The 27,263-nt window shown below is 43.7% G+C and overlaps 1 protein-coding gene and 1 long non-coding RNA gene across 4 annotated transcripts in view; one reads left to right on the forward strand and one right to left on the reverse strand.

The window, feature by feature from the left end:
• Abraxas2 (BRISC complex subunit) lies at positions 1–25,890 on the forward strand. Its single transcript, NM_198017.3, has 9 exons — positions 1–109; positions 5,739–5,829; positions 9,809–9,845; positions 12,348–12,414; positions 15,603–15,793; positions 17,374–17,493; positions 19,305–19,389; positions 21,543–21,657; positions 23,811–25,890. Exons 1-9 carry the CDS (start codon positions 11–13, stop codon positions 24,278–24,280), a joined length of 1,275 nt encoding a protein of 424 aa, NP_932134.3. The 5' UTR covers positions 1–10; the 3' UTR covers positions 24,281–25,890.
• The window catches only part of 1500002F19Rik, a 59,397-nt gene continuing 47,523 nt past the window's right edge, over positions 15,390–27,263 (reverse strand). For all 3 annotated transcript variants that reach the window (XR_003946678.1, XR_870008.3, XR_003946681.1), the window contains one exon: positions 15,390–15,814. This is a non-coding gene — a long non-coding RNA (RIKEN cDNA 1500002F19 gene). The remainder of the gene's footprint in view (positions 15,815–27,263) is intronic.

Here is a 27,263-nt window from a genome sequence, read left to right on the forward strand (position 1 = left end):
TCCGCGGGGCATGATGGGGGAGGTGGAGATTTCCATCATGGCGGCTTCCATTTCGGGCTACACCTTCAGCGCTGTGTGTTTCCACAGCGCCAACAGCAACGCCGACCACGTAGGTGCCGGGCCCCCTGCCGTGGCCGCTGGGGCCTTCGGCTTCCTCCTCAGGCCGGCGCCTGCGGCCAAGCGACGACCGCTGGAGGCTCGGCCTTCAATCCCCGGGACAAACCGATGAGCTGGTGACCCAGGCGGCTCCCGCCCCCTTCCAGCTCCTGCACCCCGCGGGCCCTTCTCTGGCGCTCTCGGCCTCGGGCGGGTCCTGGCACAGCTGTTCTCAGTCCAAAGGACCTAAAGCGCCCGGCCCCGCCAGTGTCAGGAGTCGCCTAGCCAAAACTGGGTGCCTACCCCTCGCTGAGAATCGCGCTTCCAGACTTGAGTGCCTTGGGTCGGGATGGAGTTCAAAGGTCTGGGTTGTAATCTAGGAGAGGATCCAAGTTCTGACCCCCGGCCACACGGGTCGTCGTGTCTGTCACCGTTCATACTTATCAGATGTGGCTGTTTGGATTTTTTTTTTTTTCACCCCAGTGGAAAATGGAGAATGTGAATAGGCTCGTTAGGTGCAGAGTCTTGTTTGCACTTCCTCAAAGTTGCCTGTTTAGTTCCTCAGCGAGTGTTCTAATCCCCGGAACTTGTCTTAAGAGGGAAGTGACAGGCCCACTTATGAGCGATCAGAAATGTACAGGCCATGGAGTCCATAGGACTCTTCGGTGTCTTTATTTTACGAATTGCCTTTCAATGCCGTTGACCTCTGGAAATTATTTGTGAAATAGGTGCTTTTACAGGACATTACTCTCCCACCAATTAGCGGTTTGTGTGTGTGTTGTTGTTATTGGTGAACGATTTAAATTCATTGAATAAGAGATGGGGCTTTTTGTGGTTGTCATTATAAAAACAGTAGTTAGAAGGGAAACTGGATTTGGTTTGATGTCACTGATCTTCGATTCCATTAATAAAGACTGATTCTGAGAGGCGATTCCATGAGTATACTGAGTGGAATGAATTTACTGTTCTTTTCATCTCTGCAGTGTTGATGGCAGAGATTACTGATAGGAATATATTCAGCATTGTTCTGCTTTTTTTCCTAAAGCCAGCTCTGACCTACTAGCCTTCAGTATTGCAGCTAGCTCTTAATACTGTAAGTGGTTGTAAAGTTCCTAGCGTCCATGGACTGCAGTTACGAGTTCAGGGTGCTTATTTATTCTGTTTTAGAGAGTACCTAGGAATGTCATAGTTTGTGTATAAGACAAGATTATTATAAAGATAAGAAACTTGGACAGTATTTCTAGAAACTGCCATAGTTCCGTTTCTTCACTTGTTATTTATTCTTTGTTGTCTTGAGATAGTGTCAAGGCTGGCCCTGAACTCCTGATCACCCCCAATCCTAAGTGTGGGGATTTCAAGGGGAAGCCATTAAACCCAGCTCTAGCTTTCTAGCTATTTAATAGCAATTTCCTTAATATTTATCTCCTACTTGGCATGAGGGAAGAAATTTTATACAAGGCCAATAGTTTGAATTGTGTTTTATATGATTATACATTTTTATATTAACCTTACCACAGTTATGGGTGTGGAATACTTAAAAGTAATGTCAGGCGGGGCGTGGTGGCACACGCCTTTAATCCCAGCATTTGGGAGGCAGAGGCAGGTGGATTTATGAGTTCGAGGCCAGCCTGGTCTACAGAGTGAGTTCCAGGACAGTCAGGGCTACACAGAGAAATCCTGTCTCGAAAAACCAAAAAAAAAAAAAAAAAAAAAAAAAAAGTCAGTTTTAAAGTTGAAGAACCAAGAATTTACTTTTTAAAAGATGTGTTTGTTTGGTCTAGGAAAATTAATCTAAAGCTAAACTTATTCTGTGGAGCTAAAGTTAGCAAACATTTTTGAAAACATTTTTGAGATTATAACTACATCATTTCTTCCTTTTTCTCCCTCCAGACTCCCTTTCCCCCACACACTTATACTCCTTCTTGCTTTCTTTCAAATACATGGTCTCTTTTTTTTTTATTAATCACTATTATATGCTTATATGTATGCATATATATTCCTAAATATAACCTGCTTAGCCTGAAAAATGTTCCTCATCTGTAAGGTTCAGGACTGTGCCTTTGTTTTGGATAACCAATTGGTGTGCTCTTCCCTGGGGAAGACTCTCTCCCACTCTCGACACTCCTTAGATGCCTGGAGTTCTTTTGGTAGGGTTGAGGCCCTGTGGGCTTTTGCCTGACCACTCTGGCCTGTCTATGGGTGTCGTCCTGTTCAGCTCATATTTAGGCAGACATGTTTATGAGACTTTATGAGCATAGCTTCTGACAATCTCACAACAAACATCATGATCCTATGGCTTTTACAGTCTTTCTGCCCTCTCTTCTACTTATGTTCCCTGAGCCTTTGGTATGGGAGAGTTTTGTAAATGTATTCATTGGAACTGCGCTCCACAACTCTGCATTTGGTTATGGTTTCCTGTAATATTTCCATTTGTTGCAAAGAGATGTTTCCTTGCTGAGGAGTGAGGAGTACACGTATCTGTGAGTATAAAGACAAATGTTTAGATTGTTGTTAGGGGTCATGCTGGTTCAGTAAAGTGATGCTTGTAGCTTCTCCAAGGTCCCTGACTTCACTAGCACAAAGGAGTTGGTTAGGTATCTGGTATCAGCCATGGTTTTCTTCTTATTGAGCAGATCTTAAGTCCAACCAGAGAGCCGATGGTTATTCCTAAGTTATGTGTGCCACTACTGCAGCCTCGGAGTTAGTGTGATACGCAGGTCATTGCTGTGGTTCACAAGTGTTACAGCTGGGTAGAACTGTCAGCTGCCTCCTTCCTTTGGAAGCTTGAACGATGCCTTCTGGTACTATAAAAGCTAGTCCTCGGGGCTGGTGGGTGGATTTAGATCAGTTCCAGCTTGGGGCTCTGGGGTCCGTTTTCTGGAGTGCATGGAGTGTCTTCAGCAATAGGGACTTCTACCTCTTGGAGGCAACCAAGGACAGTAGCAATGAGACCATTCTGTTTTGGGAGGCTCTTGGACAGCCCTGGATAACAACTCAAAAGAAAGTTTTTGTTAGTGTTTTGTTTTGTTTTTTTTAACTCTTGAAGGAAAGAGACGTTTTCTGAAAAGGACCAGATAATAAAAGATAGTTACCTTCTCTCTTTTTAAAAAGTTTTGGAGCCGGGTGAAGTGGCGCATGCCTTAAATCCCGGCACTCAGGAGGCAGAGGCAGGCGAATTTCTGAGTTTGAGGCCAGCCTGGTCTACAAAGTGAGTTCCAGGACAGCCGGGGCTATACAGAGAAACCCTGTCTTGAAAAACCAAAAAAAAAAAGTTTTGGAGTCATATGTCTCTTTAATACCTCCTCAATTCTGCTATTGTAAGGACAAAACAAGTGTAGACCACGAACAAATGAGGTGCCTATTCTAATAAGAACTTATTTATAGCACTGAAATTTGAGTGCCCACTGATTTTTAACAGTTCATGAAACATCTGTTTTAATTTTTGCAACCATGTGAACATGTAGAAACCATTCTTACCTTGCAGGCTGTGTACTAACAAAGCTGGGCCTGTGGTTTGCCTCTTCCTGTTATAAATGTAATACAGTGCTCAGTGCTCTCAACCTTCCTAATGCAGTTCCTCACGTTGTGACGCCCCCAACCATACAGTTATCTTTGTTGCTCCTTCGTAACTATCTTGCTATTGTTATAAGTTGTAAATAACTGATCTGCAGGGTATCTGATATGTGACCTCTGTGAAAGTGTCATTCAACCTCCTAAAGGGCTCTCAACCCACAGACTGAGAACCACTGATGTAAGAGTTACTCAGGTAGTCCAGACCAGGGATAAATAAACATTCCTAGGTAACTTTAGAATGTTTTGATGTCATATGAGGGTTTTTTTGCTTTTTTTTTTTTTTTTTTGAGACAGGGTCTCTCTATGTGGTCCTGGCTATCCTGGAACTCCCTATATAGACCAGGCAACCAACAATCACCCACCACACCTCTCAGTGGCTGTAGCATTTATATACCTGCTGAAAAGTTCCCAGAATTCCCAACATCACACAGTTGCAGAAACTATCTGCAGCTGGCAAAACCATGCCTCTGCGAGAGCATGAGGCAAATCAGAGTTATCTGCTACCGACAGTCCGAAGCAGCCCCAATCCCCACACCTGGGGTTAAAACGAAAACACATTCTTATAATATTTCTGTGTTTTTTAAAGAAACCAAGATTCCAGAATTCTCAAAAATGTCACTACACTACCGTCCTGGACCACCAGAAACACTTAGTCGGTATTTCTAGTAGTCAGTCATCTGTGTTGAGTCTGAGGGAATTCTTGTCTTTTTTCCCTGCAGTGCTGGGAATTCAACCACTGACCCACATGGATCCCCAGCCCAAGATTTGTTTTTGCAAAGGAAATCTGTATATTAGTCAGATTTAAAGACTGCTGAGTTGGGTAATTGGGAAGTTTGGAATACTTCATCTCTTGTGGAGATGCTGGCAGTGCTGTGGGTGGAACCCAGGGCAGCCCATCTCCCAGCAAATTCTCTGCACAGCAAACATTCCCTCAAAGTCAAATACAGAAATTGAGGCCACAAAGTATCTTTCTTGCCCTCTCCACTCACAGATGTAGACTAGCAACTGGAAATGTTTTTAAACTGGGAGTGTGTGTGGCTGGTTCGATGAATGAGCAGAGAATGGAGGGTTTTGTAGAGCAGGGCCTTGTCGCAGCAGAATTTATGCAGTTAGTATCTGATGTACAGTAAGTGTTGGGTGTGCCATAAGTGCCGCAGTCCTAGCAGTAAACAAGCACAGGTGCCTGCCCCGAGCTTATTTTAGCCAGAGTAGGCACTGATGATCCTGTAAGTCTGTGACATGGCAGATGATGAGAAGACAAATGGAGGCGAGATATAGGGGACGAAGTGCCTAGCAGATGTTATTTCCTATATGTTGGTTGGGCAAAGCCTCTCAGTTAAGGTACCGTTTGAGCAAAGGGAAGGAGTAAGTCTTGGGTCATTCAGGAGAGAGATTATGAGACAGTGGGTTAGTTTGTCCTCTCTGCAGGAGGGTTATTTTGGCTTATAGGATATATCCTCACCAGCCATGCTTGTACTGAGCATGGCTGCAAGAGCTCCAACTGGTAATTTGCAAAGAATTCTATGTTGACTGCGTTAATAGGTGTTCTCCACAAGTGTAAATAAACTTTGCGTTTATTAGATGGGAGCTAGTATGTTGGCTGAAATCTTGATTTCCCATTCCAGTTTATCCTGCCATTGTCTGTATTGTTCACTATTAGTGGTGGTTTTAAAGCAATAAAGGAAGTTATATGAAGTCATAACTTCATATAAGCAACATGAAGTTATATGTGACATTATATAAGCAACCATGGCATATTTCTGCTTCTTGTGATTGTTTAAGCATGCTGTGGGACTGTCTAGGATTTAAGTAATGAACTCATTTAAAACAGGAAGACTTGTTGATTTACAATGATGTGTCATTTTGGAATATTTTCTTACATGTGATCCTATTAATAGATGACACCAGCTTGCTGTGGTCCAGTCACTGGTTTATAAAAAAGCACTTTACATGCCAAGCTTATTTGGATTATTGTTAAAATTAATATAAAATAGTACATCCTAATTTCCTTTTAGTTTTAATAAAAATTATCTTTAAGTTTAATCAGCTATTTTCTTCTATTCTTTTAGGAAGGATTTTTGCTGGGAGAGGTAAGACAAGAGGAAACTTTTAGCATCAGTGACTCACAAATCAGCAACACAGAGTTTCTGCAAGTAATTGGTAAGCTTGTTGTCTTTAGAAGTTTTTTTTCATATATAACTTTAATTTTATGTGCATGAGTATTTTACTTGCATGTATGTCTGTGTACCATATGTGTGCCTGGTGCTCTGGGAAGTCTGGAGACCTAGAAGCTAGAAAAGGTTTTCAGATACCTTGGAATTGGAGTTACACACAGTTGTGAGCCACTGTGTGGGTCTTAGGGATCAAACCCAGGTCCTCTAGAAAAGCAACCTTAACTGCTGAGCCATCTCTCCAGCTCCAGAAATGCTCTTTTAAAAGTGTGTACTTGTTTGTTTTATTCTCTGGTTCCTAACTGGGAGTATAGTTCAGTTAGATAGGGTTTCTTTGTGTAGCCATGAATGGCTGTCCTGGAACTTACTTTGTAGATCAGGCTGTCCTCAAAAGAGATCGCCTGCCTCCATCTCCTGAGTGCTGGGATTAAAGGCATGTGCCACCATGCCAGGCCTAAAGTAAATCTTTTAAATTTTGTTTTTAATTATTTATTTTTAGTTTTTATGTTTATGGGTGGCTTGCCTAATGTATGTCTGGGAACTACATGTGTGTCAGAAGAGGTTGTTCTGTCTCCTAGAAGTAGAGTTATAAATGGATACGAACCATCATGTGGGTGCTGGGAATTGAACCTAGTTCCTCTGGACAAGCAGCCAGCGCTCTTAACTGCTAAGCTATCCCTCCAGCCCCTAAAGTAAATATTTTCTTAATAAAAACAAGTTATATAAGATGTTATGTCACTTAGAGCAGACTGCTATAATTGTGAGTCATCTTTTTTTTTAAAGATTTATTTATTTTATGTATATGACACTATAGCTGTACTGATGGTTGCAAGCCATCATGTGGTTGCTGGGAAATGAAGGTTTTGCTCCAACCTAAAGATTGTCCTGGAACTCACTTTGTAGACCAGGCTGGCCTCGAACTCAGAAATCTGCCTGCCTCTGCCTCCCAAGGGTTGGGGTTAGAGGCATGGGCCACCATTACCCGGCTCCAACCTAAAGATTTATTTATTATTATATTTAAGTACACTGTAGCTGTCTTCAGCCTTACCAGAAGAGGGTGTCAGATCTTGTGAGCTACCATGTGGGATTTGAACTCAGGACCTTCAAAAGAGCAGTCTTAACCACTAAGCCATCTCTCCAGCCCCTGTGTGGGTCTTTTCTAAAGCTGTTTCTTACTCGGCTGGCTTGATTTTTACCGAATCGGTATGTGACTACTTGATAGTGTCCTCAAAACCACCGTGAAGCAGAAGCCTATGGATGAGTCTCTCGCCGTTGCTTATTTCAGCTTGTGCTATAATAAATGAAGGTGTTGTCTTAGTCTTTCCAAGAACGATCGGCAAAAACAGTTCCACGTGCTGCTAAGATAGTTGCTAGACCTCCACAGGAGTCCAAGGGCTACACTCAGCAGTTACTCTGGGGAAGATTGCTGAGAAAGAGGAACTGGGGTATAAATGTATCCTCTCCCTTTTAACCAGTTTCCTTCTGATAAACAGCCTAGTCTTTTCAGAAACACCGCACACATATCATCAAGTGGCAGTCTTCATCAGCGGACTAGAGAGCGAGGTGCTTTACTGATGAAGCAAACGTGTTAAAGAGCACACTTTCTCATATGTGTGGGTGTGTACATGTGAACATAGATGCCTGGATCAGCTCCGTTACAGGTAGCTGTGAGCTGTCTGATGTGGGTACTGGGAGCTGAGCACCTACTCTTGGGTTCTTGAACCTGGGTCCTCTGCCAGGAGGACTGCTGAGCCATCTCTCCAACCCCGAAACACAGAATTTAAAGTGAAGCTGAGTGGGGTCTGAGTTGTCACACTGGTACCAAATCATCAATTTAAAGTCTATTCTAATGGCTTTCTAGTACAGAGAATGGGGGCAAGGGTAGAGATTGAAGTGGAGTTAGAAATGAGGGCGAACGGCTGATCTGTCTGCAAGAGTAAAGACTATAAAAGCATTCACACAACCCTTCCCTGCCATGCAAAGACATGTTTTATGTGCAGGGCCTTTCATAGGGAAATTTAGGGCTTCATTTTGCTTAACTCTTTAAAATTAAAAAAATGGGTTAGCAGGATGGCTCACTGAGTATGAAGGCTTGCAGTAAGACAACAACCTGAGTTTGAGTCTGAAGTTCCCATGGTAGGAGGCAAGAGCCGGCTCCTAAAGGTTGTTCTCTGACCTCCACACCTATGCCGTGGCATGTGTAGGTGCACACAGGACCCGAATACATGCTAAAATTCTAAGTAGTAGAATTTTACTTCCTAAGTCATCTGTGTGTGTAGTAGTTTATTATTTGCACCTAGGATTTTAAAATTCATTTGGTAAATAAAGGTTAAATTGATGGATGCAAGGCCAGTGAACTAATTGAGTAAACAAAGGCACTTCCTACCATAATGTCCTGAGACTGACTCCTGGACCCACAGAGTGGAAGGGAAGACTAAATTGTCCACTGACCTCCACACAGATGCTATGGTGGTTGCAAGCACACAAATAGGTGGTTTTTAAAAATCTAAATTGCCAGATGTACTTAAGTGATGGCAAAAATTGCATTTTCAGTATATATTCAAGTATGGATGTCAAATCCAGGCCCTCCACATAGACTAGACAGACATTCCCTGTGAGCTGCTTGCCTAGGTCATGTCTGTAGTGTGTCTCTAATCTGCTTTGTAAATTAAGAAGGAAATTGCTGGACAGTTTAGCTTGAGGACAACTACTTGTTCAAACTTCAAATCTTGCTCTAGGGCTTTCAGTAAACAAAATAGCGTTACCTTTAAGTAAATGATAAGTTTTCTTTTTTCTGAATCCTAAGTAATATTTTTGCTACCCGTGCTCCACATCTCAGTGACTACCAGTGCCTGAAGTAACTCAGGGCTGTGCACTGCATTATTTTAAGCATCAAAAGAAGGGACTTTTGTAGATGACATTTTCTCTTTGTGTCATGAGTTGGTGCCATAGTGAGGCAAATAAACTCTTCTTCATGTCAGTCCTGCATCCGGGCATGTGGTTTGCAGTGTTACTGAGTGAGAATAGCTGTCCTTGAAGGCTCTGGTTTTATATTAATTGAGGTGAAATTATTGCCTAAAATCCCAAAGCTGTCTCTTTTTAAACAGTAGGTGCTGAGTCACTCACTCTCTGGGAGAATCTGGTAAATAGAATTGAAAGTCAATTAGTCTCATGCTCTTCTGAGAACTCAGTCCATGGCCCCTGGTGAGCTTGAAGACATTGTTCATGCTGCCTAATCCCAGCGTCTATCTTTTCAGGCGCTGTTAGGATCGGTCTTATAAATGACTGTTTCCTTTAATATCAACCAGCCTAGAAAGAGCCACTGGACAGCCGGCGTTCCAAACACCTGGCCCAAGCTGTCAGGCATCGTTAGATGGTTATTAATGGTAGGAAAGTTGAGGCCCTCTCTTCCCAAGCTGTCCCCACAGCTTTTATCCAGGTTGATTAAATGCTTCCAGTCAGTGGCTACTTTTTCCTTGATGCTTTGTTTAAATAGGTAAGATTGAGTGAGCCGTACAATAGCTGTCAGATGTGCACTCACCACACAGGGACACAGGACACCCGCAGGCCTCTCACTTCCCACTCAGCTTTGTTCTGAGACTGTCTCTGGGTGTAGTGGGAAGCGGTGGCACTGCCGTCCTAGCATACACATGGTACCTGTTACGAGAACAACATGGGCTTGGTTATCCTAAATTTTGGTTTAAAAAAATCCTGAGATAGGGGTTGAAGAGATGGCTCAGTGATTAAGAGTACTGACCCCTCTTCCAGAGGTCCTGAATTCAATTTCCAGCAACTACATGGTAACTTATCACCATTTAATGGAATCTGATTCCTTCTTCTGGTGTGCATGAAAACAGAGCACTCATATACATAAGATAAATACAAAAAGTTGTTAAACCCCTGAGCTATGTTATAGTTGCCTGTGCCTTACATGACTAACTGAGTTGATTCCCTCTGTCTGGTTACAGAGATCCATAACCATCAGCCTTGTTCACAACTCTTCAGGTAAGGCACACTTGGTTTTGTAATTTTTGGTCCTTTTTGAAAAGATTGTTTGAAACCAGTACATTTAGGCTGTAACTGATTATAAGTTTAGTTAAGGGTACTCGTGTATTTACTATCTTTTTTTTCTGTTTGTTATTTTTGGGGTTTTGTGTGTATATGTTTTTGTTGTTGTTTGGTTGCTTGAGAAAAGATCTTGCTAGACTTGAACTTGCCATCTTCCTTCTCAAGTGTGCTACCATGCTTAGCTCCAGAATTTTATTTATTGAATGCTGTATCTGAGGAGCTGTGCTCCAGTGGAAAGAGGGAAGGGGGGCTATGTAAATCATAGTGTCAGTGGCTAGAGTCAGCCTTCCCTCAACCTCCTGGTTGTGAGTTCTTTATACTTATAGAAGAAAGTTAATCAAAGACCATATGTAGATAAAATTGTTCATAGAAATCACATATAGATGTACATTTAATTTTGAGAAAAATTAAAAATGTTCAGTGATCAGCTTTAAAATAAAAGGAGCTAGGAGCCAGGCAGTGGTGGTACACATCTTTAATTCCACCACTTGGGAGGTAGAGGCAGGTGAATTTTTGTGAGTTCAAAGCCTATACAGCGAGATCTTATCTCAAAGTTAAAAAAGGAATACAAACATTTCTCTCTGTGTTTGAGTTCATATGCACCAGTTCTGTAGCATGGCCACTGAAGGACAGAACCTAGCAGCAGAGAAACAGTCTGAAGGAGGAAGCAGCAGGAGGGGCACCTGGAGCGAAGAGTAGATAATCCCAACCTCCTGCCAGGCCTCTCTGTCCCATGACTGGATGGGACATGTCTCCACTGCTGAGCAAGCCCTCTACTACTGAGCTACATCTCCAGGCCTCTGTCTTCCTTCTCAACCCATACCCTTCCACCTGAGGACTGACCTGTGTGTTTCAGAAAATTCCCCTGCCTCTGCTTCTTCCCCCTATCCCTCCCAGAACCCAGGCCAGTGTTTTCCTTCCAGTGTGCCTACGTAAACATCAGTCATTGTTCTTTGAGACAGGATCTCAAAGGATTATGTAGTCCTGGCTGACTTGAAACTAACTTATAGACCAAGTTGATTTCAGACAAATAGAGATCCCCCTGCCTCTGCCTCCCAAGTACTAGTATTAAAGATATGTGCCACCATGCCTATCTTTTCTTTAGTGTTCTTGATAGCCATGTCCTTCCTTCATCCCTTCTAGTCACTTTGCCTGGTTCTTCTGCTGTTTGTCCCTTTTTGTCTTCGCCCTGACCCCTCTGCAAGCACCTAGCACTCCTGGGGATTTCTGTCATCCTCACCCCACACACACTCTCATTCTTAAGGATCACCATCAAGCAGGATGGCTTCCTGTGAGGCCACAAAGTAGCCAAGGACCTCAAGTCATTCCGTTTCCACATAGCTGAAAGAGGAGCGGGGAAGCCAGGGAAGCAGCCGTGGGTTCATCGGGAAAGACCACCAGGTTTTGGACCACATATCACCTCTATGGATGTGTCTGCTCTGGGCCTGACAGGGTTTTGCTGGACATGCTTTGTCTCACCATCCTGAGTAATGCCACAAGACATTGCAGGTGCAGAACTTTCAGAACAAGGACTTGACTCACACTTAGAATTGAAGGGAATCTTAAAAATCATCCTTGTACTTCAAGTTTCTAACTTAGCAAAGAAGGAGAGGAGAGTAGGTAGGGTAAGCAGTCTATCCTTGGACCTGCAGTGAGGTGCGACTGAGCTGGGGCGGGGGTCTCTTGACCTCCGAGGCAGTTTTTTCCCTGTATCTTGAATGTGTTCCTGCCGGTGGGGCATGTGGTGGGAGGAGAATGGCATTCCTAAGACTATAACCAAGGACAAGGAAGGACCCTCCTGTGAGTATATCTAACTGCTCACATTGGTTTGTTCTGGAGGTGAGCACACTGTTAGAAGCTAGCCAGACTTGGCTTCCAGTCCAGTCTGCCTGTCCCCTTAGCTGTGCAGTTTGGACCATGCTTAGCATATGCAAGACCCTCCATCATCCAGTTGGCTAGCTTTGCTGTCTCTTTTATAAAAACAGCAGAAAGCCTTGTTGAGTTGGGATGAACTTATACCTCAGCATTGTGGCTGGAACATGTAATAGAAAAGCATCCAGCCGAGGGTCTGTTAAACACCCACAGATGTTCATTTCCCCTCATTTCTCAGGAAATGAGTTGCTGTTATCTTTTTTTTTCATAAGTAATTGATACTTAGAAACAAAGTAGTGGAGCCATTTGAAACCATACATTTTGTAATTCCTTGATTACTTTCCACACATGGAAGGAATGCCTTTTGAATGGAGCAATCTCTCAGTATCATTTGATACAAAATGTAGCTCCCCATCGAGAAAGCACTTAGGCTGATTCTCTGTTTACCAACCTTGGAGTCGAAGCACTTGCATCTATCAGGGTTAGATGCTCTGTAGGCCCTGTGGTTCTGTCTATTCACAGTATGATAGCATTTTAATTATTTTTTTTTCTTCTTTAAAAAACCAGTTTTTATGATTATGCGAGCAAAGTGAATGAAGAAAGTTTGGACAGAATTCTGAAAGATCGGAGGAAGGTATGTTGTATGTATTACTTGCTCCAATCTTGACGTCACAGCCTAGCGTGGGAAAGGAAGAACAGCTAGAACCCATGGTATCGGCTTGCGTTAGGGATTCTCTCTTGGTGCTGGAGATCAAACCCAGTACTCGGCCACTGAGCTACACCTGTGAGCAGGCTTTAAAGGTAAATCATGGGCTTGAAATTGTGTTTACACTATGGAGGATGAGTCTTTATAATGTGATCTCATTTACTTAAACTTTGGAGGGGGGGAGCTGAACTTTAATACAGAAAACTACTAGTAGTACATGTGATGGTTTGTATATGCTCTGCCACTGCACTATTAAAAGGTATGGCCTGGTTGGAGTAGGTGTGGCACTGTGGGTGTGGGCGTTAAGACCCTCATCCTAGTGCCTGGAAGCCAGTCTTCCACTAGCAGCCTTCAGATGAAGATGTAGAACTCTCAGCTCTGCCTGCACCATGCCTGCCTAGATGCTGCCATGCTCCTTTCTTGATGATAGTGGACTGAATCTCTGAACCTGTAAGCCAGCCCCAATTAAATATTGTTCTTATAAGACATGCCTTGGTTATGGTGTCTGGTCACAGCAGTAAAACCCTAACTAAGACTCTGGATGGCTCATTCTCTTTAGTTCATAATTTGAAAAATAATTTTGTAGATTTTTAATTTTAAAAATATTTTAGACTCATTTAAAATTTCATACCTATGTAGTGTATTTCTTGATCCTATCCACCTCCACCTCCACCCTCTCCTTTTAGACCTCTCCCTAACATTTGTCTCTTTCATCTTCATGCCCTCGTTGTTCTTTTAACTCACTGAGTCCAGTTGGTGTTGCCTAGATGTCCATGAGTAACCTACCAGTGTCCACACACCCAATGCAACATGGCTGCCCTCCTCCGGCAGCGTTCAGTTGCTGGAGCTCCTCAGCTTCAGGCAAACCTCATAAACGTGAACTAGTTCTATAGTCAAAACAATGATCCTGGAAAATGTCAGTTATTCTGGGCAAGGTAGCATATGCCTGCAATCCCAGAACCTAAAAAGTGGAGAGACTGCACGATCGGGAGTTACAGGTTCTCATTGGCTAAACTGTGATTTGAAGGCCAGCCTAGGCTACCTGACACCTGTCTCAAAATAGCAACATCCACCACCTTATGTCCTAAAATTTTTAGGGACTGGAGAAACAGCTCAGGAGCTAAGAGTGCTTGCTCCTCTTCTACGGGACTCATGTCAGTTCCTTGTACCTACGCTAGGCAACTCACAGCTGCCTGTAACTTCAGCTCCAGGGTATCTGATGTTCTCTCTGGCCTCCAGTGGCATCTGTATACACAATGCACACACATACATACAGAAATTTTTTTTTTAAATAAATGAAGGGGTGAAGATATGGTTCAATGGCTAAGAGCACATCTACTTTTGTAGACAATCTGAGTTCCATTCCCGGAACCCACCTGACAAGTGCTTAGTTAGGGTTTCTATTGCTGTAAATAAAACACTGTGACCAACCCAATTATAGAAAGGTCTTCTAGTTCCAGAGGGTCAGAGTCTGGGATGACTGGACAGCATGACAGGCAGGCATGGAAGCTGAAACAGCTGAGAGCTCATATCTCAAATCAAACAGGAAACAGAATGAGAGTGGCATGTGGCTTTTGAAACCTCAAAGCTCCCAGTGGCACACTTCCTTCAGCAAGGCCATATACCCACTGAGCCTCCCCAAACAGCAACTGGAGACTTAAGTATTCAAATATGTGAGACTTACGGGGGATGTCTCATCCAGCCACTACCATGGGTTTTAGGGTTTGGGGTACATGGCTTGCATAGCAAGGCACTTTACCTACAGTCACATCTCACTAGCCTTCCATACAAGTACTCTTTTGAAAGGAAGGAAGGAAGGAGGGATGGAAGGAGGGAGGGAGGGAGGGAGGGAGGAGAGGAAGGAAGGAAGGAAAGGAAGGAAAGGAAGGAAGGGAGGGAGGGAGGGAGGGAGGGAAGGAAGAGAAGGAAGAGAAGGAGGGAAGGAAGGAAGGAAGGAAGGAAGGAAGGAAGGAAGGAAGAAAGAAAGAAAGAAAGAGAAAGAAAGAAAAGAAAAGAGAAGAGAAAATAAAAGAGAAGAAAAGAAAAGAAAAGAAAAGAAAGGCAGGCAGGCAAAAAAGGGGGAGAGAACAGGCAGGTTACAAGGTGTAAAAAGAAGTCTAGACTAGCCAGGACACACATGAAAGGAGAACACAAAGTGGAATGAAATGCCATCATTCGCCTGTCACTCTGGCACAGAGTTGGATGCACTGGCAGTGTGGTGGAAATGAGGAGGGAGTGGTTGGTGAGTGGAAATTAATGCATCTCAGGTTCATTGTACGTGCATTTACCCGAGTGTCACACACTCATTGGGCAGTCATTTTGAGCCATGTCACAGATGTGGAGGTCAGAGGGTAACTTGTGTGAGTCCTTTTTTTCCTTCTATAGTGTAGATTTTAGATATCACACTCATGTCAGCAGTCTTGGTGGAAAGCCCCTTTACCTCTTGAGCCACCTTACCAGCCCTGCATACTTGATTTTTTTTTTTTTTTTGAGTTAATTTTTGATCATTTTACTTTTAGGAACTTTTTTTTAAAAGATGTATTTATTTATTTATTTATTTATTTATTTTATTATATGTAAGTACATCGTAGCTGTCTTCAGACATTCCAGAAGAGGAAGTCAGATCTCATTATGGATGGCTGTGAGCCACCATATGGTTGCTGGGCTCAGGACCTTCTGAAGAGCAGTTGGTGCTTTTAACTGCTGAGCCATCTCTCCAGCCCTTTAGAAACTTTTTACTGTTACCAATTTTTTTAGTTATGTGGCCCTATATGGGGTCACAACACAGTAAGAAGCTATGCTACATGTGTCACTGTAAATTCATTTTCTAGAATTTTGTACTAATAAGATTGTTCAGCATCTATTTTCCACACCCTACAACTGGCTTCTTTCACCAAGCATGGTTATTTTGCGATGCCTCCATGGTGATTTGTTCTTTATTACTGTATATGATTCCAGTACCCAGGTTATCCATTCACTTATTGACAGAAAGGCTGTTCGTAGTTCTGGGCTCGCCAGCGTAGAGTGGTCACGAACATTTGTTTACAGGGCTCATTTGGACGCATTCTGAGTTAAGTGAGCTCTTAATACTTTGCTGTCGTCTGGTTTTGTTGCAGAAAGTTATCGGATGGTACAGGTTCCGGCGAAACACCCAGCAGCAGATGTCCTACAGGGAACAGGTCATCCACAAGCAGCTCACCCGCATCCTCGGCGTGCCAGACCTGGTCTTCCTTCTCTTCAGCTTCATCTCTACCGCCAACAATTCTACTCATGCTTTAGAATATGTTCTCTTTAGACCAAACCGCAGGTAAACACAGCTTCCCACCAGCTGTAGATAAAAAGAGAGACAGCAGGCCTGAGGGAAGGGTGAAGCAAGGATGAGTATCAAAGCCTGGCTCCCTAGCACCTGTGTAAAAGTTGGGCATGGCAGCCTGCATCTGTAACCCCAGCACTCAGCAAGCAGAAACAAGTGGGTTCCCAGGGGTTTGCTTGCCAATCAAATGAGTTAAAGTGGTTGGGATCAGTAAGTATCCCTAGATGTGTTTGTTATTCTTATCGGTGGACACTTAATTTGCTTCCTTGTGACCCATTATGCAAAAATAGAGTCTGATTATAACTTTAGGACACACAATGCACAGACAGAAATTGTCAAAATGAACCATTATTAGTGATGAGGCTTTTGCACTGTGTCTTTGTGAAAACATTATGTGACCACGTTTTCTGTTTGGGAGTTGCAGAAAGCTTTCCTTCTGAGCATAGGATCAGTAGACAACATCAGTGAAATAGTTACAGTTTGGTAGCTATGCCTAGGATTTCATTAGTTAGCCTCTAGGTTTCTCTTAGGGATCTGTCAATCATTGACATGCAGGCAATGTTCTGAGCCAGAACCACTGCCCTCAAGGAATGTGCAGCAGAGTCTTGCTTTCAGGGAAAGGAAGTTGCTGACCTTGCGTCCAAGATGGCCTCAGCCCTTTGAATTAGCTTACCAGTGTCAGAGACACAGAAGCCTACTGCCAAAACCAAAAAAAACAAAAAACAAAAAACAAACAAACAAAAAAACCCTGACCCTTTTGCTTTTTGTTTTTGAGGCAGAGTCTTGCTCTGTAGTCCAGATGACATGGAATTTGCTATGTAGAGCAGGCCAGCCTTGAACTTGTAGTGACCCTCCTGGGTTGACTGTTTGCTCTCTTGAGATGGTGTCTCCCTGTGGATCCCTCATAGACCTGGGAGTAACCATGTAGCTCAGAGCTAGCTTGTGCAGCTAAGAATGACCTTGAACTTCTGATCCTTCTGCCTCTACTTCCTAAGGAATGCCAAGATTACAGGTGTGTGCCACCTTGTCTGGTTCCTGTGGTACTGGGTATTGAGCACAGGGCTTTGGGCACCCTAGGCAAGTACTCTACCAGCTACACCTACAGCCTTCAATCCCAATCCTTTTAATTTTTAAAAAAAATTTTATGTACGTAGGTGTTTTGCCCTCATGAATTTCTTTATATTACATGTGTGCCTGATGCTAGTGCCACCAGGAGAGGGTGTTGGATCCCCTGGAACTGAAGTTACAGATGATAGTGAGCCATTATGTGGGTGTTGGGACTCAAACCCTGTCATTCCCAATTCTTAAAGGACGATTTTTAAGCCTGGGAGTGATGATACACACCTGTAAACCCAGCAGTGAAGTACTGAGCCCACAAGTTCAACACTTAGCCAGGCAACATAGCAGGAGAGCCAGGTATGGTGACATATGTCTATAATCCCAGCACATGGAGGCTGAAACAGGCAGAGTGTACGTGTGAAGTCAGAATAAGCTATATAGTGAGACCCTGCCTCAGACAAACAAAAGAGAAATGCTGTTTTATTACATGCTGTTTTTCTCAATTCTCCTCATAGGTATAATCAAAGGATATCACTTGCTATTCCCAATCTAGGCAATACTAGCCAGCAAGAGTACAAAGTGTCTTCAGTGCCAAACACGTCTCAGAGTTATGCCAAGGTCATTAAAGAGCACGGGTAAGTTGAAAGGTAAACTGGGCTCTTTGGGGAATGGCATTGCCTTTGTTGATATTTTTCAAAGTGTAAGAAATGTAAAGTCACATTTGTTTTAACTGAAGTTGAAGAAAACCAGGTTCTCTAGGCCATCATCACTATCACCACCATATATCAGAATTTGTTCTTAATAAACTGTAGAAATGATCCCTAAAGCTGAGTGTGGTGACTCACACCTGCAATCCCAGCACCTGAGAGGCTGAAACTGGAGGTGGTCATAAGTTCAAGGCCAGCTTACCAAGTAAGACCCTTCCTCAAGACAAAACAACAACAACAACAAAAAACTCAGCAAAACCAGTCTGCTCTGTAGAGCATGGTAGTGCATTCTTGTAATCCTAGCACCAAGAAAGAAGAAGCAGTGGATTTCTGCTGACTTCCATGCTAGCCTCTGCTACATAGTGAAACCTTGTCTCAAAAAGATAAAAATAAATAAAGATAAAAAACTGAGGCTGCAGAGATACTTCAGTAGAGATTAACTACTTGTGCAAGCATGAGACCTGAGTTTGTATTCACATCCTGTGAGAAAACTGAGAGGGAGGCTGGAGAAGGGGGAGCTCGATGGTTGAGAGCACTGTTGCTCTGCAGAGGACATGGGTTCTGTTGCCATCACCTGCAGGGTGGCTCACAACCACTGTAACTCCAGTGGTCTCCTAGGAGACCAAGTACCCACTTCTGGATTCTGCAGGTACCAGGTATACGTGTGGTTCACAGACATGTGTGCAAATAAAACTAGTTAAAAATAAAAGGCTGGGCTGGGCATAGCACATTTATGACTCCTGCACTAGGAGCACACAAATAGGAAGGTGCTTGGGACATGCCAGTCAGCCAGCAAAACAGCCAAAATGGAGAAGCTCAGGATCTATGAGAGACTCTGTCTCAAATAATAAGGTGGAGAGAAATAAGAGGACACCTGACAGTGACCTCGCCCCTACACAAGCATACACATTGAAGCTCACTTTTATACACACATGAACAAACATACATGTGCACATTTATATACACATGCATACATGCACTACACACACTTAGGCAAACACAGACACACAAATAAAAGAATCCCTAAAAGTACTAATTTTTTTATACTTACTAAAAAGATAATTTAATTTTATTGTATCTTTCCTCAAGTTTTATGTATTATGTTTTTAAAGATTTATTTTTACATTTTACCGTATGTATGTATGTATGTATGCATGTGTGTATGTAGCTGTTTGCCTGGGTGTATATATGTCCATTCATTCATTCCGTGTGCTATGCCTGAGGAGAGCAGAAGAGAGCATTGGATCCTCTGGAGCTAGAGTTAGGGATGCTCTGCTTGGCAGTGTGGGTGCTGGGACCTGAGCTCAGGCCCTCTGCAAGAGCAGCAAGTGCTTTTGACCTTTGAGCCACCTCTCAAGCTGCTTTCCTTAGGTTTTAAAAAGTACAACAGCCAGATGTGGTTGCACACACCTTTAATCCCAGTACTTGGGAGGCAGAGGTGGGTGGATTGTCATGATTTCCACACCAACAGGGACTTCATAATGAGTTTCAGACCAGCCAGGGTTACATAGAAAGACCCTATCTAAAAATAAAAATAGTTTAAAAAAAAAGGATAAACATAATCGCTGGAAAATATTCTGTTTTTAATTAGTGTTCTTTTTTATTTCCTTTCTGTAATTCTATCGGGATAAGCATTTTAGTACTTAGACATCACCTTTGAGTCACAGCACATGCTACTGTGGTCGAAGTGATGTTCATGGTGATTTTAATAACTTTGACATCTTTTTTCTGTCTTTTAGTACTGACTTTTTTGACAAGGATGGAGTCATGAAGGACATCAGGGCAATTTATCAGGTTTATAATGCACTTCAGGAGAAAGTACAGGTAAGTGGTATTTCCAGCTGGTTCATAGGGCTTAAGTCCTAATTCTGTAAATAAGTAAACAAACAAATGTATCTTGTAACTGACAGATAAATGAGCAGTGAGTGGTTCAAAAGTCAGAATGCGCTTTGCTATAACAACGTCTGTCAGATATCCGTCACAGAATCCTGCCTCCTCGTGTGTTGAGAGGGAGGCACTGCAGTACTTATTAATGCCACTTCTTAGAACATGCAGGACCCCTTTGCAGTCGTGCTTGTTTCTGGAAGTGTACCTTCAAAGGTGAGTTTGAAGAGGGGTGCTGAGAACAGTTGCTCTGTCAGTTATATTCGAAGGGGAGACGGTGTCATAAGCTGACACCCAGTCTAGCCCAGCTTCCATCTAATCAGTTCATTTTGCTCCCAGCCACCACTATGGAGTGGGAGGATTGCAGTGGATCTGTCTCTCCCTAGTCCGTCATGCAACAAATGTCTAAGGTACCACCTCTATCTGCCAGCTACAGGCTGACCGTCCTTCCCTCTGCACTTATATTTGAGAATAAGAAAAGTGGCAAAGTTGGAACTCTCCTTGGCCTGGGAAAGAGCCCAGCAGACAGAGGGAGGGGTGAGGGTAGCGTCTAAAGTGGGGAAGCCACAGCGCATGGTGGCGCTCGCCTTTAATCCCAGCACTCGGGAGGCAGAAGCAGGTGGATCTCTGTTAGATCAAGGCCAGCCTGGTCTACAGAGTGAGTTCCAGGACAGCCAGAGCTACACAGAGAAACCCTGTCTCGGAAAACCAAAGACTATAAGAAGCTAATGGGGAAAGCCTTAGTAAAAGGGCAAAGTAGTGCAGTGCAGCCTCCAGGGCTTGTGTTCACTACACACTTGCAAGTGGAGGGAACGCTAGTCACGCTCATTTGTGCCAAACTGCTTTCCTGGAAGTTTCTGATATTTCTGCTATGGGAGGAATGTGCAGCAGAAAACAGCTTTTTGCTCTGAATTCATGACCATGACCTTTCAGACCGTTTATACTAGCCAAACAACTTCTAAATGGTGTCACACATTACCTTGCTGATTAAAAAAGCCAGCTCTCATAGTGGTTATTGGTAGCTAAATTACATACATTCAAACCTCAACTTTGAAACTTACTTTCTTTTCCAGATTTCCCTTATTATAATTATTTTCAATTAAATAAATCTACCTTATCTGCAAGAACAGTCCTGCTCTCAACCACTGGGCCATCTCTCCAGCCCCTAATGATAATTTTTAAAAAATAATGACTAAAACTGATTCTTTGTTGTATTGATTAATATATTATAGCTTCGTGCACACACCCTTAAAAACATTCAAGCTAGAGAAGTGGCCCAGTGGCTAGAGAATGCTTGCTGTTCAAGCATGAGGACTAGAGTTCAGATCCCAGTGTCCACGTAACAGACTGGGCATAGTCCTGTGCACTGAGCTGGCAGAGACAGGCAGTAGCTTCCAGTCTAGCTTTCAGCTTCCAATCTAGCCCAAAACCTCATGAATGCCATGTTTCTCAAAGGAGAAAAGAAGGGAGTGACAGAGGGGGACACCCTGATGCTTTTCTCTCATCTGTGTGCGCACCCCGACACACAGACAGTTTTTAACATTTTTAAATTGTGAGCGATTCTTGAGACTAGACACTCAAGGTTGACTTCTGGCCTCCACATGCATATGTACCTGTATGCCCACATAAATGTTGCATATGAACATACAGAAGAAAAGCAATCCTGATCAGGTATGGCAGCATACACTATAATCCTGGCACTTAAGAGGCTTTGGAGACAGATCTCCAGTTGGAGGCCAGCCTGGACTACACAGGCAGTCTTGTCTCATAAAGGGAAGTGGGGGAACACAGCTCTGCTTTCGTGAGCACTCAAGATTGCTCTACCTTATCTCTCTGCATTTAACTTTGATGACTTCAGTGTTTGGTAACCTTGGAGGCCAGAAGGTGTGGATCTCTTGGAACTGGAGTTAGAGGTGCTTGTGAGCCTGCTGGAAATTGTACCTGGGTTCTCTGAAAAAAGCAGCTAATGCTCTTAATTTAAGTGCTGAGCCATCTCTCCAGTCCCATTTTTCCATTGTAATGAAGCTGAATCTGTAGATTACCTCCTGCCTGGGTTTGAAGCTAATCTTCTTTCTTGTGTTTTTCCCCCTCAGGCAGTATGTGCAGATGTAGAAAAGAGTGAGCGAGTTGTTGAATCTTGTCAGGCAGAAGTGAACAAATTGAGAAGACAAATCACTCAGAAGAAAAATGAAAAGGAACAAGAAAGAAGTAAGCACCTGGAGCGCGGTCTCCCATTCAGTATGAGAGACTGGCTCTGTTCACTGTGGGGGGACTGTGCCTGAGCACAGGGTTCACTGTGGGGAGACTGTGCCTGAGCACAGGGTTCACTGTGGGGGGACTGTGCCTGAGCACAGGGTTCACTGTGGGGGGACTGTGCCTGAGCACAGGGTTCACTGTGGGGGGACTGTGCCTGAGCACAGGGTTCACTGTGGGGAGACTGTGCCTGAGCACAGGGTTCACTGTGGGGGGACTGTGCCTGAGCACAGGGTTCACTGTGGGGGGACTGTGCCTGAGCACAGGGTTCACTGTGGGGGGACTGTGCCTGAGCACAGGGTTCCCAGGCTAAGCACGTGCTCCACCACTAACCTGCACTCCACCCCTTCTTGCATTAGTCTATTGTATCGCCTCTTTACTTTATATTTATCCTATACGTTGTCTCATTTTGTACCCTTGCTGAGCTTGGAACTTACTCTGTAGCCCAGGCTGGCCTCTAACTTGAGATCTGACCCTCAAAGTCTCCTAAGTCCTAGGATTTCAGGTGTGTGCTGCCGTGCCTGATCAGGATTGCATTTTCCATGAGATCCACGTGACTCCACTGCTGGGGGGCAGGGGGTGGAATTCAAATCACATGCTTACCGTGCCCAGCTTGACTTTTTGTTTTGTTTTTGTTTCGTTTTTGTTCATTCATTTATCTGTTTGTATGTATGTGTGTGTGTGTGTGTGTATGTATGTATGTATGTACGTATGTATTTATTATGAGCACCAGTGTGAGGTTAGTTTGCAGGAGTTGGTTTTCTTCTTCCACTGTGTAGGCTCCAGGGATTGAACAAGGTTGTCAGTCGGGTCCTCAGTCTGCTGTGCCATCTCACTCGTCCTGCTTTGTATGTTCATAAGTTGCCAGGCAGGCCTCAAACTTGTGATTCTCCTGCCTCAGCCTCCAAAGTACATAGAATTTCTGTTTGTTTTTAGAGACATGGGCTCTCTGTGTAGCCCTGGCTTTCCTGGAACTCTACTCTGTAGATCAGGGTGGCCTCAAACTCACAGAGATCCACCTGCCTCTGCTGGAATGAAAGGCATATGCCACCATGTCTATCTAGCTCAGGGTAGCTAGAATTACAGGTCACATTACCCCGCTAAACTGTTCATTACTTTATCAAATTATCCATTAAATGACATGAGACCATTTTTGAAAACCTGCCTTAATCCCCATAATTGTAAGGAAGGGTCTTGTATATCCTAGAACTTTCTCTGTAGCTGAAGATGACCCATGTTAGGCAAGCTTACACTGAGCCATATTGTCAAGAATCCTACACTGAGAAACCACCAGGTTTACATGAAGGAGAGAGGGCATCCATTCCCTTGTCTTTAAGCATTTCCTAGTGAGAAATGCTGGTTTTATGCTATTCCTCTAGTTTCTAAAACTGAACCAAGAGGACCACAGAGAAAAGCTGAAGCAGGTAGAAGTCAGAACAGATCTAAGAAATCTGGCCAGGTTTTTGTGTGTATTGACAATATCATCTGTTTCTAGCAACCAAATTCTTGGGGGCTGGAGAGGTAGAGCTTGCTGTTCCTGCAGAGGACTAAGTTTGCTTTCCAGCACCCGTGTAGGGAAACTCACAACTATATGTAAATCTAGTTCCAGAGGACACAGTGCCCTCTTCTGGCCTCATTGAGCACTTTTATGCAAATGGTAGGCACAGACACAAATACACATTAAAAAGAAAGCAGTATGGCATCTGCTAGGATACTGTAAGGAGCAGTCCCTGTTCGTGTGACTTGTAAAGGTATTCAGAAGGATTTTTAGTGTCAGCTGCTGGGCAGAAGAGCAGGACCTGGAGGTTCAAGCCTGTGTGGTGCATTGTGGGGCTGTACTTCTAATCAGAGTGCCTGGACTTTCAACTCTGGCTTCTTTTTTGCGGTTTTTGTTTTTTGAGACAACGGCCTCACTGTGTAACTGGTTAGTCTGATACTTGAGATGCAAAGAAATTAATGTAGAGAAAACATTTGTAAAATATTAGCAGTGATGAGTTCACAGCATTGCTGCTCCTTTCCAGATCATTCCAGTTGACCATTTAACAAGTGGAGCTAAAAAGCTATGAAGGTACAGAACTTGTTAAGACATTCTTCCTGTTTCTGTGCAGGATTGCAGCAGGCCCTGTTAAGCAGACAGATGCCATCCGAAAGTCTGGAGCCAGCGTTCAGCCCTCGGATGTCCTATTCTGGGTTTTCAGCTGAAGGGAGAAGTACTCTGGCAGAAACGGAGCCCTCTGATCCTCCGCCCCCTTACTCTGATTTCCACCCAAACAATCAAGAAAGTACTCTGAGCCATTCTCGCATGGAAAGGAGTGTCTTCATGCCCCGTCCTCAGGCTGTGGGCTCTTCCAGCTATGCTTCCACCAGTGGCGGACTGAAGTTCACTGGAAGTGGAGCAGATCTTCTTCCTTCCCAGAGTGCAGCTGGAGACAGTGGGGAGGAGTCAGATGACAGTGATTATGAAAATTTGATTGATCCTGCAGAGTCCCCTCATAGCGAATACTCACATTCAAAGAATTCACGGCCCTCGACACATCCTGACGAGGACCCCAGGAACACTCAGACCTCCCAGATTTAAGTAAACAAATGACACTCTCCACTTGGCACTACTTTTCTTAATGGCTTATTGAGTGTTGTTGAGGACTTAATCTGTGGGGAGACCTGCTTTCTCAGATGCCGCGGCTCCTGAGTGGAGCATCCTGTGCACAGAACTCCCAGAATCCTCTGTCCGCTGGTCCTCACCTCTGGGTACAGTGCACAGGTTCACAACAAAATCATTACGATAATCAAATTGTCCTAATTCTGGTGCGATTCATGGATGTACTAGTGAATTTAGGCAGAGTGACCCCTCAGTGTAGTCTGTTCTTAAGATAAATCAGATCAGAGACTGAGCACAATTAGTCTATAAATAGTCTGTACGTCAGAAACTTACCTCTGCACTATCATGCCTTGAAACTTGCTTTTTCAAAGGGAAACGAATTTAGCAGCAGCCTTCAAAGAACTTTCTATGATGAGCCAAATTCATCTTTGCCAGAAAAGAAATTTTGTTAATTCCAAGAAGCCTAATTGGAACAAGTCAGACATTCCTTCTCTCATCTGCATGGTTTTGTAAGATGAGAAGAGAGGGCTTTGTTTCAACTTTTTTCTACTAGCCTGATACGTATTGTCACTTAAAATGGTTGCCTTTTTAAAATGTAGGAATACTAATCCCCAGCGAGTACTCATCTGGATCAGGCCCTTGTCTTTTGGTGCACGCCAGCGATGCTGCGCTGCATGCAGTCATGGAGGGAGGCCACACACCAGCAGATGGCAGAAGGGAGAAGCCAGGCCTGAGTCTGTAGTGAACAGATCCCAGACACAGTGGATTTAACTAAGTTCCTATGGAAAGGATGTAATGTACTTAGGTGTGGCGGATCCTGGGCTAGAGTTGTGGAGGAAAGACGTTTTTGAGAAAATATCCAGGAATCTTGGTGACTACAGAGCTACTTCAAGTATGAATAACCATACTTCTTTTTTCCCCTAAAGTTGCCATTTAGGGGATAATTGCAAATGTGCGGAGACCATTGGGATGCACTTACGCTTTTATTTAATTACTGCTTGTTTTCTAGTTTTGCCCAGAATGTGTGAAACCACTAAAAACCATTTTTGAGTATGTTGGGCTGCTGGATTGGAAGTGGCAAGACCTACCATATATGGCAATCAATCAGCCCATGATGCTTGGCGCTGAACTGCCTTCCTTGGACTAGTTAAAACGCGTAAGGATGAGGATACCGTTAAAAGGTTTCAAAGGAGTCATCTCGTTTGATAGTGATAGTTACTCAGGAGCTCCAGTGCGCAGTCTCAGACAGTGGATACAGTCTTAGAGACGAGATGCTGACCGTCCTGCTTTGATTGTGCCCCAGGGTCTGCATTGTAACTGCTATCCTGGTTTTCTGGGCTCACACCACTTCCGTTTGATTTGAATGTCGAGGGTCACTTTATCTGCAGTGCGTTCCAGCTTTTATCAGCTACCTGCTAGCAGCTTCAGCACGGTATGAAGTCCAGTCTGTTAAAGTGCCATCGCCATCTCTTCTGTTCAGATTTTGACATTCAGGAAAATATTCTTATTTTTATGCCATACTGAAATATACAGTGTATATCTGACAAAGCAGTTAAATGTGACAATAAAAACTTATTTAATCATGATACGATATTTTAGTGTCTGTCTTAGCACCAGCAAGTTATTGCCTCAGTAGGTGTTGCCTATTGGGTAGGGTTTTTTTCTAATACTTGTGTGTGAGTGTGTGTGTGTGTGAATGTCGGTGTGTGAGTGTGTGTGAGTGTGAATGTCGGTGTGTGAGTGTGAGTGTGTGTGTGTGAGTGTGAATGTCAGTGTATGTGTGTGAGTGTGTGTGTGTGTGTGTGTGTGTGTGAATGTCGGTGTGTTCATGTGAGTGTGTGTGAGTGAGTGTGAATGTCAGTGTATGTGTGTGAGTGTGTTGTGTGTGCAGGTACTAAAGCCCAGAGGAGGACATCAGGTCCCCTAGAGCTGTATTTACAGGTGATTGGTGGCCTTCAATACAGAAACTAGGAACTAAAGTGATTTTTTTGTAAGAGCAGCAAGCGCTCCTAACCATTGACCCACCTCTCCAGCCATGCTAGGTAGGTTTTAAAGGGCATTAAAACGTGTCCTCGGTCTCCATAGGGACCTGTCTGTGTGGTTCAAGAGGGATCTAAAAATACACCTTACCAGAATGCTGATGTTGATTTCAAGAATGGTGTGGTGAGAACCAAGCTATCCGGAGAAGTACCGGTAGTGGATAAAGCTGAAGCCGGGAGGCCTCTGATGGCACCACCCAGAAGAGGCACTCTGGTTTGAAGTGACTGTTCCACTCAGGTCACTCAATAACTGGGAAGCAGAACTTGGTGCTTTGAGAGTGTCTCAGGACATGTAGGCTCTCAGAACAGGGCCAGCAGATGAGCCCTGAACTCAGCAGAGCTGTGGCAGTAGAGTGGTGTGGAAAACAATTCAATGTTGAGATTGGTGTTTCTGGAGTAGGGTCAAAACATAATATTGGCAACCTCATCCCTAGTCAGGATGTATATCTTTAAATGCCAAGCAGTAGGGCAGGTGACACTAGTTACTTTAACAAAAGAATTTAACTGTATTAAAGAGATTAAAAAAAAAAAAAAGACTAGTGAGATTGCTCAGCAGGGGAAAGTATTTGCTTATAAAGTCTGACAACCAGAGTTCTGTCTCCAGATTCCATACAAAGGTAGAGAATGGTCTTCACAAAATTGTTCTCCAGCCTGCACACATATACCATGGCCTTTGTGTCCAGACATTATGCACACATACAATAATAGTATTTTATATTTTAAGAAGCAGTCAAGAGGGCTCAATGAGCAAGTGTTTGCTATCAAACGTGAGGATCCAAGTGTGGATCCTCAGCATCCACAGAAAAAGCCAGGTGTGGTGACGTAATCACATCTGTAATCCCAGGGCTGGGGAAGGACTGGACGATCCCTGGAGCTCATTGGCTCATTGGCCACCTATTCAAGCCCAATCATCAAACTCTAGG

Source organism: Mus musculus, chromosome 7, assembly GCF_000001635.26.
Source record: "Mus musculus strain C57BL/6J chromosome 7, GRCm38.p6 C57BL/6J".
Lineage (NCBI taxonomy): Eukaryota > Metazoa > Chordata > Mammalia > Rodentia > Muridae > Mus > Mus musculus.

Coding starts and splice junctions, on each gene's coding strand:
- Abraxas2 (NM_198017.3), top strand. CDS start 11: ATGATGGGGGAGGTGGAGATTTCCATCATGGCGGCTTCCATTTCGGGC. Junction 110..5,738: donor CCAACAGCAACGCCGACCAC/GTAGGTGCCGGG, acceptor CTATTCTTTTAG/GAAGGATTTTTGCTGGGAGA. Junction 12,415..15,602: donor TTCTGAAAGATCGGAGGAAG/GTATGTTGTATG, acceptor GTTTTGTTGCAG/AAAGTTATCGGATGGTACAG.